Genomic DNA, 15,757 nt, shown 5'->3' with positions numbered 1-15,757 from the left:
GCCCTGCACTTCACTCCTCATCATCGCCTTCTTAAATGCAAAATGCAGAAGCCAGAACTTCAATTTTTGACGAATTACCGCCAGCAGCTGACTTCACTCATTTCCTCATATCAACCCCACTCACAGGCTGTTGAGATGCAAGTGTTTTCAACGTAGCCCATCAGCTAATAAAAACGTAACCCTCCTCATCGCCAATCCCATCCACTACTGCTCAATCTCTCTTCAAACTGTGACTACAGCAACCTTGTCTCTATCGAATCTCTCGTCACGTATCGAGAATGCTCCCGAAACGTCCATGACACTTGGGATTTGCAAAAGTCGGCGGAAGGACGAAAAGGAAATGGAAACTGGACTAGTTTTTAAGATCATTGTGTGCTTTTTGATAGAAGGTTTGCACCAACAACAAATACATACCTCACCGCAAAAAGATAATGAAGGTGTTTGCCCGTCGAAGACGTTGTTCCTGATTGAAACAAATCAGAAGTGCACGATTGCTGCCGCGACAACAGAAAACTACTTGAAATCAAAGTGATGTGTGTTACTAGGCTCTCAAATCAGTAGGTTGAGGTTGGCTAGGGAGAGAGCGATCGGGGCCTTCTCGACCTCAACTAGCACACATGAGGGCAACCACACTTATTACGATTTCGCTAAATTTGACAGAAAGTTGGACATTTCTTCACTTGCAATAGTTAGGTTATTATCATGGACTACCACAAGAAACACTCTGCAGATGACTCTTCGGTGATTACACTCTTCTGATCCAGTTGCTTTGGCCTACGAATTTCCGAACCCTCTTAGACACAGTTGCAGATCGTGCAAATGCAGCATGAAACAAACTTTAATCAATGAAGCAGGGCAACGCAAACGCAAGAAAATGGGCATGGACTAAAAGTGACGTGCACGTTGATACCCACAAAGTTACGCAGGGGCAGCATATCCAGATGGAAAGATGGTAAGATAGCACTAGTATTCCACTTGACAAGAGCAGAGTACACCTGATACTAATCAGCAGGTTTCTTTCTCCCTCTCTTGAGGCTTGGCACGAGCTCTAGTCAACTTTGATTGTAATCTCGCGCGCATTCTTGATTATTGTAGTTTTGAATGTAGTTATTGTAATCGCGGGGTGAATGCACTGGTGAGCAACTGGTTGGCGAGCAAACTACTGTTGAGCAATCATAAGTCGAAGGAGTGGGTCCCGATGAATAATCCTTATTTGAATTCAAAGTCGTGTCTGTCATGTATACCGAATTGCCATCGTTATGGCCATGCGAATTCCTCCCACCTTGCCCAATAGTATTTTCTCTGTCTCGGAGGTCGCTGGTCAAGGAAATTCTCGCAGTTGAACCATTTTGACTTGCCGAGTTGGCCGAAAATGCTCTAATGGACTGAAGCCTCGACTTAGACACACTCGAAGTGGAGTTCCTCTTCTTCGGATCAGTAATCGGAAATGATGGTGGCTTGGGCGTTCGCTGCAGTGAATAAGCATTCGGCGCGGAGGATTCGGATACATCATTCCGAGTTGCCCTTACATGTGCCGAGTGCGAGGACTTCAGTTGCGATGGTCTGCTACATGGCGTCTCCGTTCGCCTTGATCTTGAAGATGGGCGGAGGGTTGTGTGAACTTTGTCGGTAGAAGTTGAGAATCTATCTAATTGAGGATCATTCTCGAATTGTATTAGTGATGCTGTATTAAGTTTAGTATTCGCATTTTGCTCTTGATCCTGATGAACTGACATTGTCTCTGCAGTGAGAACTTTCGGAGGTGGAGCTGCTTCTGTCTTGGTTTGCATTAAGCCCTGCTTCCTCTCATATTTGATGATGTTTTCGTGCAAAAGCTTCATCTGCTCCACGCGCTGCTGAATTTCGAACATGATTTGACCGCGATATTGCTCACCCCTGCCATATTCTTCCATTTCGGTGAGGAATGTCTTGCGGTCCTCGATTTCTTGCGAAATATCGTTCAAAAGCAGCTCCTGTTCCTCTATCGAGCCTTTCTTGGGTATTCTGCGCACTGGCTCTGCTACTGGTGGATCGGGTCCGAGGTTACGGTTGCTCCAGTAGAAGACCTCTTGCAAACGCGCCTTTTCTGCTTCATCTAAGAGAGGGCCTTTTGGCATTGGAGGAAGTTCCGCAATGTACGACTCATCCCTAATTCGTTGCAAAATATCAGAAGCTCTCCGTCTGCGTGGAATAAAATCCACAGGATGAGATTCGGAAGAGCAGCTTCTGTGAGCAAAGTGCGGTACCTTCACTTCAGGTCTCTTTGACGGAGGAGGTCTGGCTGCAGGAAATTCTGGCACCCCGTGCGTTGCAGTGTGCCTCAAGGTCTTTATCTTGTTAATCTCTGAGTAATCGTTTCCGCGGTTTCTGGCATGGCTAAAACCATTGTACAGGGCGAAGAGTGCTCGACCAGCCTCTGTATCACGTCCAACGGCTGCCCATGGATTAGGTAAATTCAACGTTGGCTCATGTGAAGGCATGGCGACGATTTACTCACAGACTTCTCTAAAATATGTGTGTCGAAATTGCCGTGCTGTTGATCAAAATAAGCTCCACACAGTTGAGAATATGAAGGATTTGGACAGAATTTGGGTGCAGGGAAATGGGCATATATATGAGGGGTAAAATTTTCCGCCATTAAGCGGCTACTAATTCCAGGTTGTAGAAAATTTCAGTAAAGAACTATTTCTTTTTTATGAAGATGCACTTGCATTTTGCATCCTTCAAGAGAATCTTTCGGTGCTTTCACTCATCTTTCGCAACCAATTTACCACACAAATCGTTGTCTTCCTCTTGAAATGCTCGCCTGGCTCTGCAATGGGAAACAATTCCACGAGAAACCTTCATAATTTTGAAATGTATGTCGATCTCTTTTGTTAATTAGACGAAGAACTCGATGTGCTTTGCACAGTGAATAAGCAGATCTCAACAGCCCCCAGCAGGTGTCCAAACATTGATGCCCTACCCTGTACATGCCCGCAATGTTTTTTTCCATTCGACATTTATGAGCAGATTCTCAAAGTCGATGCAGATGTATGCTGAGGCTTTCCTCATCTCTTCACAGACAAAGACGAATCGATGCATGTTTGGGAAAGGAAGGGTGAAGACCCAAAGGTAGTGCTGGGCCGAGGCATGTGAAGACGGCCCAAGTGCCCTGAATCAGGATTGAAGGTGCGTCCCTCAATTTATTTTTCATTTTTTATTTTACCTTGAAACTGGTCCTTGCACGTGTGAATATGCTTCAATCGCAATAGACAACCCAGTGTCGAACATCGAAAAACCTTGGGCACAGGTGATCGCCGTCGACGACTGGCCGGAGAAGTGATACCGTCGACGATGTTGCAACGACGTTCATCCACGAAGAGCAACTCCCCGAACTGCACCTGCTTCGATTTGCAAGACAGGGTGAGCGCCTGAGAAGCAGAGGGCATTCGAGAACTAACAGTTCAAGGTCGACCCAGCAGTTTTTCACTTGGATCGACAATGGAACAGCACGAGGATGATGATGATTCACTCACCAATGGATTGCACAGGACTTTTAAGCAAGATGTCGAAGTGCTCGAGTCCGTCGTCAACGCCATTATGGACGCCGAGGGCGACGCCGATCCTGCCATTTTCAAAAAGGCGCAAGTCATTGTAAGCGTTACCTTGGCTCTTAATAGTAGTATTCGAGCGATTCGTAGTTTCTGTACAAAGATCGCCTTGCAGTTTTTGTATTTTTGCTTGAGGCGAGTTTGCTTGTTTTTTTCCTTTTTCCCGCAGCTTGATTTCGGCGAGTCTACTGGATAATTGAAGCAAGTAGGATTTGGGGGTTTTTGTCCCTGTTGCAACCTAATATCTGCCTTTGGAATCGACATTGCAATATTTGATCGCGCCTTGCCTGTGGTGGACATTACTGGGAAAATTGTAGTCATTTTATTTTGCGTTGTGATTTGCCCTCTTTGATATTTGAGATACTAGAGAGCTGGTGGCATATGGCGTCGGTGAGTGCTTCTGTTTGTATCATGTTGTTCAATACGAATTGATGACGAAACCACTTACGCCGCAGTGAAAAGCTGTTAGCTGGAGCTATTGAAAACTCTTATTCAATGAAGTTCTGACACCAAATATGCTGTAGCGTTGCAAAATAATGACAACTGGATTAAAGGAGTGAAGATTGTCTATGGATAGCTGGAAAACAGTAACATAATGTGTTGAACAGTTTCTCACGTATCTGTTGTCGAAAAGGATTTCTCAATCATGAAACACATTGTCCTAGAGGGAAGGACTTTTGGATCCATGAAAGACAACCTCGCAGGATAGCTTGCATCCTTCGACGGTCCTACTTATGTCTCTGCTCTAAAGGGCAGTTTTTGTCAGTGTGGTGAATTAGGGCTTTGATTAGATTCAAGTACCTACGTCAGTATCGAAGTACCAGCTTGTACGTGGAACAATTCATGAAATCCTTTGGTCTCACTGCAAGCATGTCCATAGAAATGACACTGAGGGGTTAAGTCATCGGCATAAGATTCACTTAGTATGGTTGTGCAAATAGTTCATGTTAGACTTTACAGAGTTCCATGTGAGCTAGTCAGTCTTTTGAAAGAGTCAAACATCCCTCATGTCTTTTTGGAACGCACAGGTTGAAAAGTATCAAGAGCAGGGCCAACTGTTGGAGCCTGTATTGGAAGGCATAATCACTCCCGTGATGGGCCTCGTTAGATCAGTCGTTCTAGAATTGAATGGGAATAAATTGACGAAGTCACAGTTACAGGTGTGTTGATCTCCAAACATGAGCAGCATTATAGATCTTCTAGACTGTATAGCAGATGTTGAGGTCATGCATATCATCTATGAAAAAACTGTGAAGTAGTTGCAGTATAGGAAAATGATCCCAAACTACTTACTGGTTCAGTGATGATGACCGTCGCCGACCTAGATTCATAAGGTTTCCTTCAGTGGTGCCATATTCATTGGAGGATTTCATTGTTACACTGTAATTTTTGTTCTGGATAAGCTGTGAAAGTCGTTTTACCCGCTAATTTTGCTCTATGTCGCAGGTGGTGAAGAAAATTTGTTCGTTGATTCACACTTTGATGACCGTTTGTAGCTACAAGACTGTGGTCAAGTTTTTCCCACACCAGGCAGCAGATTTGGAGGTTGCAGTTGGTTTGCTTGAGCAATGTGAAGAGGAGGTAAGAAATACTTGGCGCTGCCTTACGGTGTCTTCTAAAGTTGGTCCGTTTGAGGAGTGCGACTGAGTGATGTTGCTTGTTCAATACGGTAGTGACATCTGAAGGTATCGCAGGCTACACCCTGGAAGATGTACTTCTTACTCTTTCACTTCAGTTCGTATCCTTACGCGTATGCATTCAGAGTGTAGGACTTACGCTGGTTGACCGGAAAGCTCTACGTTGCATTTTGAAATGCATATCATGGGTTGTATTGCTTTTTTGAACTTGTTCTAATTATCTGAATGTGTGAAGCAGGTTGTAGTTGGCAGCATCTTGAAAGAGGAGAGTACTGGTGAATGGGAGACAAAATGTTGCTTGCTCCTATGGCTTTCCATCTTGGTTTTGATACCTTTTGACTTAGCTTCAGTTGACACTTCTTTGGCGGATCCTAGAGCAGCAGATACTATGCTTGCCGGTGACGATGAGGCCACTCCTATGGTGCAGAAAATTATCAACATATGCACTATTCATCTGGAAAACCCGGGGCCTTCAAGGGAGATGGCTGGGGTGCTCTTGTCACGCTTGTTAACCCGGCCTGATATGCGTGGTGCCTTGAGACGGTTCGGCCACCTTTCTTGTGTACCCTTTTAAATGTATCATTATGAATGGCCGTCAAATCCCTGTTATTTCTTGAGCTCATTGTGTTGAGGGAAGGAAATGCTTGTTTGTAGATCTTTGCTTTTTCTAGCAATCGAATTTTTCCTTGTATTTCTTATTTAATATGAAGAGAGATTATAATCAGATGCGCCAGTTGTGACCATGTTACACTTCTGTTATTTCTGCAGTTTCATGGCATGGGCACATGATACACTAGCTTCACCACTAGATAGCAGGGTGGGCGTGTTCTTAGTTCCGGGTGTCATCATGGCTATTGCTGCCATATTCAAGGTCACTCTTTAAATAATACCTTCTTAAACTCCGATGGTTATTCTATTCTATTCTGAAGAGACATTTCGCATTGATCAGCTATTATATTAATTTTTCTATAAAACGTTTCTTGTGATATTCTTTCAGATATCTTATGATTTTTGTTACTCCTTACTCTTACCATATGACAACTAAACAGGATGAAATTTTGTAAATGTTCGCAAGGTTGGAGGTCGTGACATTTTGCTGGATATCGCTCCTTCCGCATGGCAAGAAGCTTCCAAGTTAGCAAGGTCCCAATCAGCCATCCGTAGCCCTTTGCTTCGCAAGCTATTGGTGAAATTGATTCAACGTATTGGCAACACATATCTTCCTCCCCGAATTGCCACATGGCGTTACATGGTACTTTTCTTTTACTATATTCACTAATTATCTATCTCTACTATCAGTTAAAGCTGGAGCAGGCCAATGTACACCTGGAAGTTACTAAGTTTACTTTAAGTATGTTCATGTTTTTAGAAGACATAAAACCAACGTTAACTACCTTCACTTCGCTGTCATCATGATAACTCTCTTCCTAATTGAGTTTGACGCTTTTTGGGTTAGCACGATGCTTCGATCTTCCGATGAATTGGTATATTTTGATTTTGTATTGTTAATTCGTGTTTGGTATCTTCAGAATTGGTTATGCTAATTGTGCCGTGGCAATTGCAGCGTGGGAGTCGGTCTCTCATCCAGAACCTAACTGCTGTTAGTGAAGACACAAATATTGATATTGTGCATTCTAAGAATGATAAAAGTGTAGCTCCTGGACTTCTTGGTAGTTCTGGTGTTGACACTGAGGTTTCAGAGGATGACATTGAAATTCCAGAAATCATGGAGGAAGTTATTGAGTTCTTATTAGCTGGTCTTCGTGACAAAGTAAGCTTAAAGCACAATCTCGATTTAGAGTGTTGGGTTAGCGAAAACTGTCCTAAGGTTTAGGGTTTAAGATTGCTGCATTTTACTAGCATATGTTAGCACTTCTTTCTAGTATTATCTTATGAATGAGTCATTTTCTTGTCATGGTTTTGTAGTTAATTCCTTCTATAGAAGTAGACATGAAGATTTTGTTTTGCACAAATTGCTCGTAGTTGTCGATTTCTTTGCTGAGAAAACGGAAAGACTTTACAGTTTCCATCCATAATTACCATAAATTTGTTGAGCGTATCTTGTGGTGTGCATCATGGTATGGATTGTTACAAGTTGATATTGAGGGGGAGTTGCATGATAAGTATAGTATTTATGTTGAGCTGCAGATTAGTTTAATGCAAATTAATTCTCTTGTGTGAATGCGCAGGATACTGTCGTGCGGTGGTCCGCTGCTAAAGGTGTGGGACGAGTGACAGGCCGGCTTACTCTTTCATTTGCGGATGATGTGGTGGCTTCAGTTCTTGATCTATTTCAATCAACTGAGGTAAACTATCTGAATTTTTAAAGTGCGCATGAAAAGCGTGGTGCCCATCGTAAGCCTCTTGGAGCATTGAGATTGTAATTTCAAATAGTTCTACGAATAGCATCATATCATCTCCCATGCAGTAGTGTCTTACTATTTTCATCCACGAGAACATTATTTGACAACATAAGATTCCTTCTACAATATACAGGGAGATGGAGCATGGCATGGAGGATGCCTGGCCCTAGCTGAACTAACACGCAGGGGTCTTCTGCTGCCTGAACGCTTGCCTGCAGTAGTCCCTGTAATAGTTAAGGTAATAGCTCCTTGACCGGTGGAGATTTCTTAGTCCCTGTTTGTCTAGTCTACAGGTCGCATAGGGTGATGCAACTGCGTGGGACCCTTGCAAACATCTCTTTGAAAATTAGGAATTCACATTCGCAGTTCAGTGTAAAGTTCTTTTGTAAAACTTCTTCAATAAATAATTGTTACAAAGAGTAGGATATTAACGTGTTAGTTTGTTGCCTTCTCATTTAAGTCAAGTTGGTGTGGCAGGCCCTCCATTATGATGTGCGAAGAGGTCCTCACAGCGTTGGATCTCATGTTCGAGATGCAGCGGCATATGTATGCTGGGCATTTGTGAGAGCATATTCTTCGGCAATTATGAATCCTCATTTTCAAGTTTTGGCCCCTGCTCTTCTCTCCACTGCCTGCTATGATCGCGAGGTCTTGCACTTCTTTTATAACCATCTCCTGATACATCTATTATTTTAAGATTATGTGTATTATACGTTATCCTGCTGAATTCTCTAAGAAACTGCCTTTATCTAGTTGCAAAGTCCGGTTCTGTTGTTTGAGACAATGTAGCGGGTGAACGCTACATGTGGACATAGTGGAAGTCATACAAGGAGACAGGATCTAGCTTTACAGGGATACCTGTGGATTTGGCCTGAACTGCCTGCGTTATTAGGACCTTTGAATGAGATCACACTGATACATACTGCATCTGCTCTCATCGCGTTCTCAATATGTCGTCTGGCAACAGGTTAACTGTAGGAGGGCAGCAGCATCGGCTTTTCAGGAAGGTGTGGGAAGGCAAGGAGATTACTTGCACGGTATAGATATAGTCAATGCTGCAGATTACTTTTCTCTCGGCTCACGAGGAAATGCTTATCGAAGTGTGGGACCCTTTGTAGCCCAGTTTGATGAATATCGACTGTGCTTAATTGAGGAGCTCCTAAGCACAAAGATTCGTCATTGGGTACGATTTAGCACTTCTTGTCTCATTGTCTTAGTGCTTGAACTTTAGGTCAAGCACACCAATTTCTAAGTTGGTTTAGAAAAATGGTCGCTTCAGGTTTTTATGGCATGGTCTCTCGAGTTAATTTTGCTCCCTCAGCTTGTACAATGAGCTACGAAAGACCTGTCATTCGTTGTTGTCCTGCTTCAGAGTGACTTAATTCCTTTCATGACTTGACTTTGTTTTAGGATAGGTCGCTACGTGAATTAGCTGCAGAGGGTCTCGCAGCACTTGTAAAGTATGATCCGGGATATTTTGAGACGACTGTGCTGGGCACACTCCTACCCTGGACTCTATCACCGGACCTCGGCCTTCGTCATGGTGCCGCACTAGCGGCCGCAGAAGTTATTCGAGCTCTCCATGAGTGCGGCTATCCATTAAAGCCAGGTTAGGGACCTATGAAATGAGGACCTGCAAATTATGCGTCTCAATCAATGTTATAACTAAAAAAAATGGATTCTTTTTTGAGAATTTGCTTGGTCTGATTTGCATTTTGAGAATTATTGTTAATTTTATTGCCCGGAATAGTCAACAGCATTTGTGGATGGGAATATATTGATCTGCATGCACATGGAATATTGTGAGTTTTACGTCTATGTTTTTAAGTTACGCATCGTTTGGAAGCTGAAATGTATTTTGCTTTGTTGCGACAGATAGAGAGAAAACCATTGCCGCCGCTGTACCTGCAATCGAGAAGGCTCGTCTTTACAGGGGGAAAGGTGGGGAAATTGTGCGATCTGCTGTTTCCCGGCTGATTGAAGTCACTGCTAAAGTTAAAATTCGTTTATCGCCCAAGATTCAAAAATCGCTGCATGACACACTCGATGAGAATCTGAAGCATCCCAACAGTGATATTCAGGTAAGTTTTGTTGTCTTGCAAATAGGTGATTTAAATTTGTTGAATATGATGTGCCCAGTACGGAGGTTTTCACGAAAGTCCTGAGATTAAAAAAACCGTTTCATCTTTTTCATCAGTAATTTTCCTTACTACCATTTAGCTCATTGAAATTCGTTTTATAATGTTCAGGCAGCGGCTGTGGCAGCTCTAAAGCCATTCATCCACACCTATTTGCTGCCTGCAAGTGCTACAACGGTGACACGGTCTACTGGGAAGTACGTTCAAATACTGAAAGCAGATCCAAATCCTTCTGCAAAAAGGGGCGCTGCACTTGCCTTCACTGCCCTACCTGGCGAGCTTCTGGCTCCTGTGTGGAAGGATGTCATATGTACACTTAGCGCGGCTACTATCCCTGAGGTGAGTTACGCTCCTTAGTTGGTTATTTTGAGGATATTTTTCTTTGTGGAAATTTAGAAGTTTAGGTGGTCCATGTATTACTAACCAGTTTTTGGAGTTGAGTTTCTTTTGGCTGCTTACGTCCTGAACCTGGACGTGAGGAGAGTTGCTGCTGCGACAATGGAGTGGTTTTCCTACTCTTGTTAATGAGCAGCATGAACTGTGGTTTATGTCATGTACCCACATGAAGTTCTGTGTTCATGTTTCTCAAGAGATTCGTTTGTTTGCCTTTTTGTGCTGTTGAACCTCAATTTAGCACAAAGGATTTGCTTCTTAGGGATTGTTCTATTTTAAAATTTTGGAATCTTTGTTCTCCACGTTGCTCCTTCGTAAAAACAATACTATGCATCATTAGTAATAGCAATCACACTTAAGTATCTAAGTGTCTTTCTGAGGGCGTTTTAGGTGCCGCTCCTTACTTCTTAAGAAGACTTAAACAGCTACAATGATGTGGACCACAGGAGAGGGTTGAAGATCAGGATGCAGAAACGCGTATGAATGCTGTGCGTGGTTTAGCTGCTGTTTGTGAAACCCTTTATGGGGGTCCAGGCGAATCTTTATCAAACATATTTATTCCCTCAGACGCTCTTGTGCCTCACAAGCAATTGACACTGGTAATAAGAGAGGAAGTGATGGAGGTGTTGTTCAAGGCTTTGGAAGATTATGCTGTTGATAATAGAGGAGATGTTGGATCCTGGGTTCGGGAAGCTGCTATGGATGCGTTGAAACGGTGCTCATTTCTTCTTTGCTTAGAAACTAAGGTAGACCAGAGAAAGGTAGAGCCTAAACATTCTTCTGGAGGTACTGAATGTTCTCCTGGCGGGACTGAACGTTCTTCTGGAGAATCGGAAACCAGTGGATCGACAACAGAATGGTCTAATACTCTCTTTGATAAAGAAATCGCCGTGAAAGTGGTTGGAGGCTTGGCTAAGCAGGCAGTGGAGAAGATCGATCGTGTTAGGGATGTGGCTGGACGTACGTTGCAGCAGCTACTGCATAGTGATCAAGTGATCAGCGATCAGATTCCCCATAGGAGAGCACTAGAGCAGATTGTCCCGAATGACACAAGTTTGAATTGGGCAGTACGTATCCTGACCTTTGTTGCAATTTGGCTTTTTGTGATTTATTTCTGACACCTATTTGTGCCTGATGTATGTATTCGGGTTGACCAGTTAATGTAGCCACAAATATATGTGGAAGGGTGGTGCCTTTTTCCTTGCGAAGCCAAAGTAATTTTTCAAATCTACATCATTTTGGTTACAGTCTAGCTTTTCTTCGATAAAAATAAGTGGTTTACTCATTTGTAGATTCGTTGTGCTGGTGCCTACAGGCCCCCGCAGTTTCCTTCCCTCGCCTTGTGCAGTTCCTCAAGTTCCCCGAGTTTCGGCCCTATCTTCTCTCTGGGATTGTCATTTCTGTTGGAGGTCTCGGAGACTCACTAGGCAAAGTTTCTTCACAAGCCCTATTTAATTTTCTTCAAGAGGTTCCACCTACAGCAAGTGGCATTGGGGCTCTGACCGATTCTAGCTCTGCTTGGCTTGGTGGACAAATGGTAGAGCTGTTAAAGAACAATCGAGGCATTGACCGTGTGATAATACCAGCACTAAAGGTATTTAGTTGGGATGTTTAGTTGTGATAATACCAGCACTAAAGGTACTTAGGTATTTAGTTGGGATGTTTTTGTCACGTGCCATATCTTCAACTCGTCAAACGTTTGCCAATTAAATTGGATTTGTTTTTTCGCGATTGATGTTTTTGCAGACGGTGGATGTTTTGTTCTGCAAGGGAGTGTTCTCACATATGATGGTGAGTTTCAAGAACATCTGAGTTGATAAATCACTGTATTTTCAGCTTATTTTCGCCCCGAAGCTTTTTTCAATCTTCTTAGCTTAGCAACATCTGTCATGAATTTGTTTCTTTACAACCTCGAATGTTAACAAAGCTTACCATAAATAATTATTTCCGACTACAGAAGATCCTGAAATAACGAATTCTTTGCTCTTCAAGCAGAAGCTAGTACACTCACACCAATATTGGCAACTGACGTAGGATTGTGATGATAAGTTCGCCACGGAGATATTGGATTTCATCAAAAGTAATCTAAAAGGGTGCAGAGATGTCTCCAAGTTGTTGGCAGCCATTAATGTCCTCAGTCATTTCGCTCTATGGCGTGAGCCAGCCCGAAGTAATGCTCTTGAACAGTTACTAGTTCTTCTGGGCTACAGATACCCTAGGGTACGTCAGTTTCTCTATACTTTTGTGGTTAGCATTCTTTTAATGCAAGTTTATCCAATTGTGTGCAAATATTGAGACGTTCAAAGAACGATTCAGCGTGATGATTTGGTATATGGGGATTACAGGTTAGGAAGGTTTGCGCCGAGCAGGTATACTTGCTATTGATCCAACGTGGTGACGAAATCCTGGGAGCTGATGATGTGGAAATAGCACTGGAACTTATTGGAGAGACTTCCTGGGACGGACGTATTGAAGAGATCAGAGAGAAGAGAGCTCAGCTTTTTGATCTTTTCAATCTGGAAAGGCCAGCAGTTGTAGACGTAACTATACGTCCAGACGATGCACCTGGTCGAAGGAAGGTTCCGAGGGATGAAAACCAGTCTTATGCAGCTCTCTTAAGTGCCGAGGAGAAATATTGATTTTATGCTAGGCATATTGTCAGTGAGGTCTTGAATGTCTATCCAACTAAAATGGTTATGCGAGTCAGGTTCAGGTTCATCAATCATCGATCGCAGGCAGGTTGACGAGAGAATTTACAGGACAATGCTCATCTGAATGCTTCTGAACTGTGAAGTTAATTTCTGTCAATGTGTTCAGCATATGCCGTTCAAAGTGGCAGAGATAGGTTGGACTGCAAGCTGTGGGATCGGGCTGTGACTCCTGATCACTCTTCCAACCATGCCTGAACTTCAAGCCTCTACGCAATCCGATAATTTCAACCCTTCAGAGTCGTTTCTTAGCATCCCTCATGGGTTGATAGTTCACGCGTCGTATGTCTTGTTCTGGTTCATATTATTTTTGTTAGCCACTAAAAATGGTCAGATTAAACATGGTCAGGGGTAACGCCTCCTACCCAGACGAAAGCAATCTAAAACATTGCAATAAACGGTACATTTCAACCTAATCTGACATTGACTCTAGGTGGAAAATCTCCGAGGCTAGTTTTTAAATCCCACACCAATGGGGAAAAATGAGTGTTTTTTCAAACTAGTCTCAAATCGCTATTGAACTCTTTTAGCACTGAAACTGCCCTTGGCCCCAGCCCCAACTTTTCCATTAATGGGAACAGTAGCTTTTTCTCCTCCCGCACTGGCTTCCACCCAAGGCACCTCCAAATCGACACGCATGCAGAGAGGCAGATCCTACTCATCCACGATGCAGGACAAACTCCCAAGCTGAGGGTCATTCCCCATTTATGAATAAAACAAATTAAAAGTGAATAGCTTTTACATATTTTTATATACATGTATGTCTGCGTGTGTATATATGTAGAAAAAAGGACAACAGGAGACTCAACATGATTGTCCATGTTTGCCTCGTAATAATAAGTTTTCCTTTTACACGGTCACTTATATGTGAAGGCCCTGCACGTTTTAATCAGAAACGGACAACTCCACTACGGACACTTCTTTCAATGAAGGCATTACCACCTTCTCCGCTGCATTTGATGAGAATGGCACACTACTTTCAAACTACTCACCCCAGCACCCAATTGCAACCAGCATTTTGCAGTGCTGGCATATCATCATTCTCATCTCCTGCACCCTCACCCCACACACCCCTAATTTTACTATTTATGACGTTGCCTTGTTTTATTGCTGTCTTCCACAGTTGGGTTCTTAACCCCTAAAGCCCAAGTCTAATTTATGTGGGGGGCTTGTCAATGCCCTCAACCATTCGCAGTCAGATATATCCCCAAGTGCAACAATGATTGATGTTGAAATCATGGCCCTGCAAAGGAGAATTTCCTTTTAACAATTGCGCTGTTCAAAATTTTTGCCCTATTTGGCAAAATTCTAATTCTAATCATATTTAGGAGGAGCAGTGGAACGCATCTCTGTTTGTTTTGGAGCTTGTGAGTTTGGAAACCATTTGCTCCTTCTCCTTCTTTCCTGCATTCCTTGGTTCAATTGCTCTTTCATTCACTTGTTTAGATTTAAATTTCTGTTGGAAATTTCAAACGTGCTTTAAAAAAATTAAAAAAATTATTGGTTCTTTAAAATTATTTGAATGGTATTAAATCTAAAAAAAAAGGGACTTCTTTGTTTTATTCCAAAGTATGTATATAAATATATATATTTTAGAAAAAATGACAAAAATTAAAACCTAAAATTTTGAGAAGATCATAATAGAATTCAAAACTTTAACATTTTTTTTGACTTTTATCTATAAAGTCTAATAATCAGTTTTTCCAAGTTTTTATTTTTTCTTATATTTTTTAAATGGAAATTAAAAAAGAACACAAGATATTTAATTATGATTCTATAATGGTTATTTTATTCAAAAAATATATGTTTGATTAGAAATTTTAATTGAGGGGAGTAAAATAAGAAGGTTTAAAGATTTTAAATGATGGCATTTTTAAAAGATTTTAGTATAGTAAAATTGTCAATTATTTTTGAAGATTTATAAATCACAAAATTTAACATTTGTATATATTTTTAAAAGAATAGTTGTTCATATAGTCTAATAGTTTAAAATATAAAATATTTTATATTTTAAAAACTAGCCTATATTGATGAAGGTAAGTTGATACAAAGTTAGAAAAGAGTATTAATGTAATGTAAGAAAGTAAAATGAAGAAATTAGATAGTTATTCAATCTAAGGTATTAAAAACCAAAAATTATAATTTCCTTATAAAATTTTTAAGAATCTACTTAAAATTAAGACTTATTGAGGTATTTTTTAAACTTATCACGCCAAATTTATTAATGATTTTTGTCTTGCATATTACAAAAAATATAAACCTAGATCTTAATAATTAGATTTCTCTTTTCTTAAGAAATTTTATACCATGGATTATTATTTTTAAAAAATAGATTTATCTTTTTATATTATTACTATTCATACAATTAAAAAAATTAGAACATATTTTGCAATTGTAGCTTTATAGAAAGAGACATATTTAAGCACCAATATTATAAATTAGCTTTGATTGGAATCAGAAAATAATTTGTAATTCATAGATGTCTAGTTTCTTTAATATTAATTTACATTTGTAAGTCATAGCTATTAACAATTTTTTGTATACATAGATTTAAGATCTTGGCTCCATTATATCACTATGAATTTTTTCCATTTAATTGGTAATACCAATATTTTATAGTATATGTTAATAATATAAGTGGAAAAGCCAATTTTAAGTTACAATATTTTCATAGAAATTAAGGCGTTTTGGCATCTTTATAATATAAATAGAAACATAGGCTGCTAGAAGATATTGTTAGCAAATTCTATGTAAGAAATAAAACACAAATATATTGCAAAAGATCTCAAAAATAAAACTTCAACATTAAACTAAAGTTGTATTCAAAACGAATGATTTTGAAATACCTAAATAAAGTGCTGTAAAATTTTACAATTTATTTTTATAAATGGCTTATTTTATATCATTTTTTTTTTTGCACAAAAG

The 15,757-nt window shown here is 40.8% G+C and overlaps 1 protein-coding gene across 2 annotated transcripts; it reads left to right on the top strand.

The window, feature by feature from the left end:
• Nucleotides 1-3,065: 3,065 nt before the first annotated feature.
• Nucleotides 3,066-13,075, top strand: LOC112276599 (tubulin-folding cofactor D). Of its 2 annotated transcripts, XM_090246739.1 has the most exons (20): nt 3,066-3,171; nt 3,293-3,636; nt 4,622-4,753; nt 5,040-5,174; nt 5,469-5,773; nt 5,999-6,101; nt 6,306-6,482; nt 6,795-7,001; nt 7,420-7,536; nt 7,727-7,831; nt 8,071-8,241; nt 8,561-8,776; nt 9,004-9,202; nt 9,469-9,674; nt 9,843-10,070; nt 10,571-11,191; nt 11,440-11,718; nt 11,871-11,915; nt 12,159-12,344; nt 12,470-13,075. In XM_090246739.1, the coding sequence occupies exons 2-20, from the start codon at nt 3,484-3,486 to the stop codon at nt 12,761-12,763; spliced, it is 3,879 nt and encodes a 1,292-aa protein (XP_090102865.1). In that variant the 5' UTR covers nt 3,066-3,171; nt 3,293-3,483; the 3' UTR covers nt 12,764-13,075. The 2 variants fall into 2 exon arrangements, with proteins under 2 accessions (XP_090102865.1, XP_090102868.1); XM_090246742.1 differs by lacking the exons at nt 3,066-3,171; nt 12,470-13,075 and having other exon boundaries at nt 3,202-3,636; nt 12,120-12,257.
• The last annotated feature ends 2,682 nt before the right edge of the window (nt 13,076-15,757 follow it).

The sequence above is a fragment of the Physcomitrium patens genome, chromosome 2, assembly GCF_059467195.1.
Source record: "Physcomitrium patens ecotype Gransden chromosome 2, ASM5946719v1, whole genome shotgun sequence".
Taxonomy (NCBI): Eukaryota; Viridiplantae; Streptophyta; class Bryopsida; order Funariales; family Funariaceae; genus Physcomitrium; species Physcomitrium patens.
This window is presented reverse-complemented; position numbering and strand designations above follow the sequence as displayed.

Coding starts and splice junctions, on each gene's coding strand:
- LOC112276599 (XM_090246739.1), top strand. CDS start 3,484: ATGGAACAGCACGAGGATGATGATGATTCACTCACCAATGGATTGCAC. Junction 6,102..6,305: donor CTATTGCTGCCATATTCAAG/GTCACTCTTTAA, acceptor AATGTTCGCAAG/GTTGGAGGTCGTGACATTTT. Junction 7,537..7,726: donor ATCTATTTCAATCAACTGAG/GTAAACTATCTG, acceptor TACAATATACAG/GGAGATGGAGCATGGCATGG.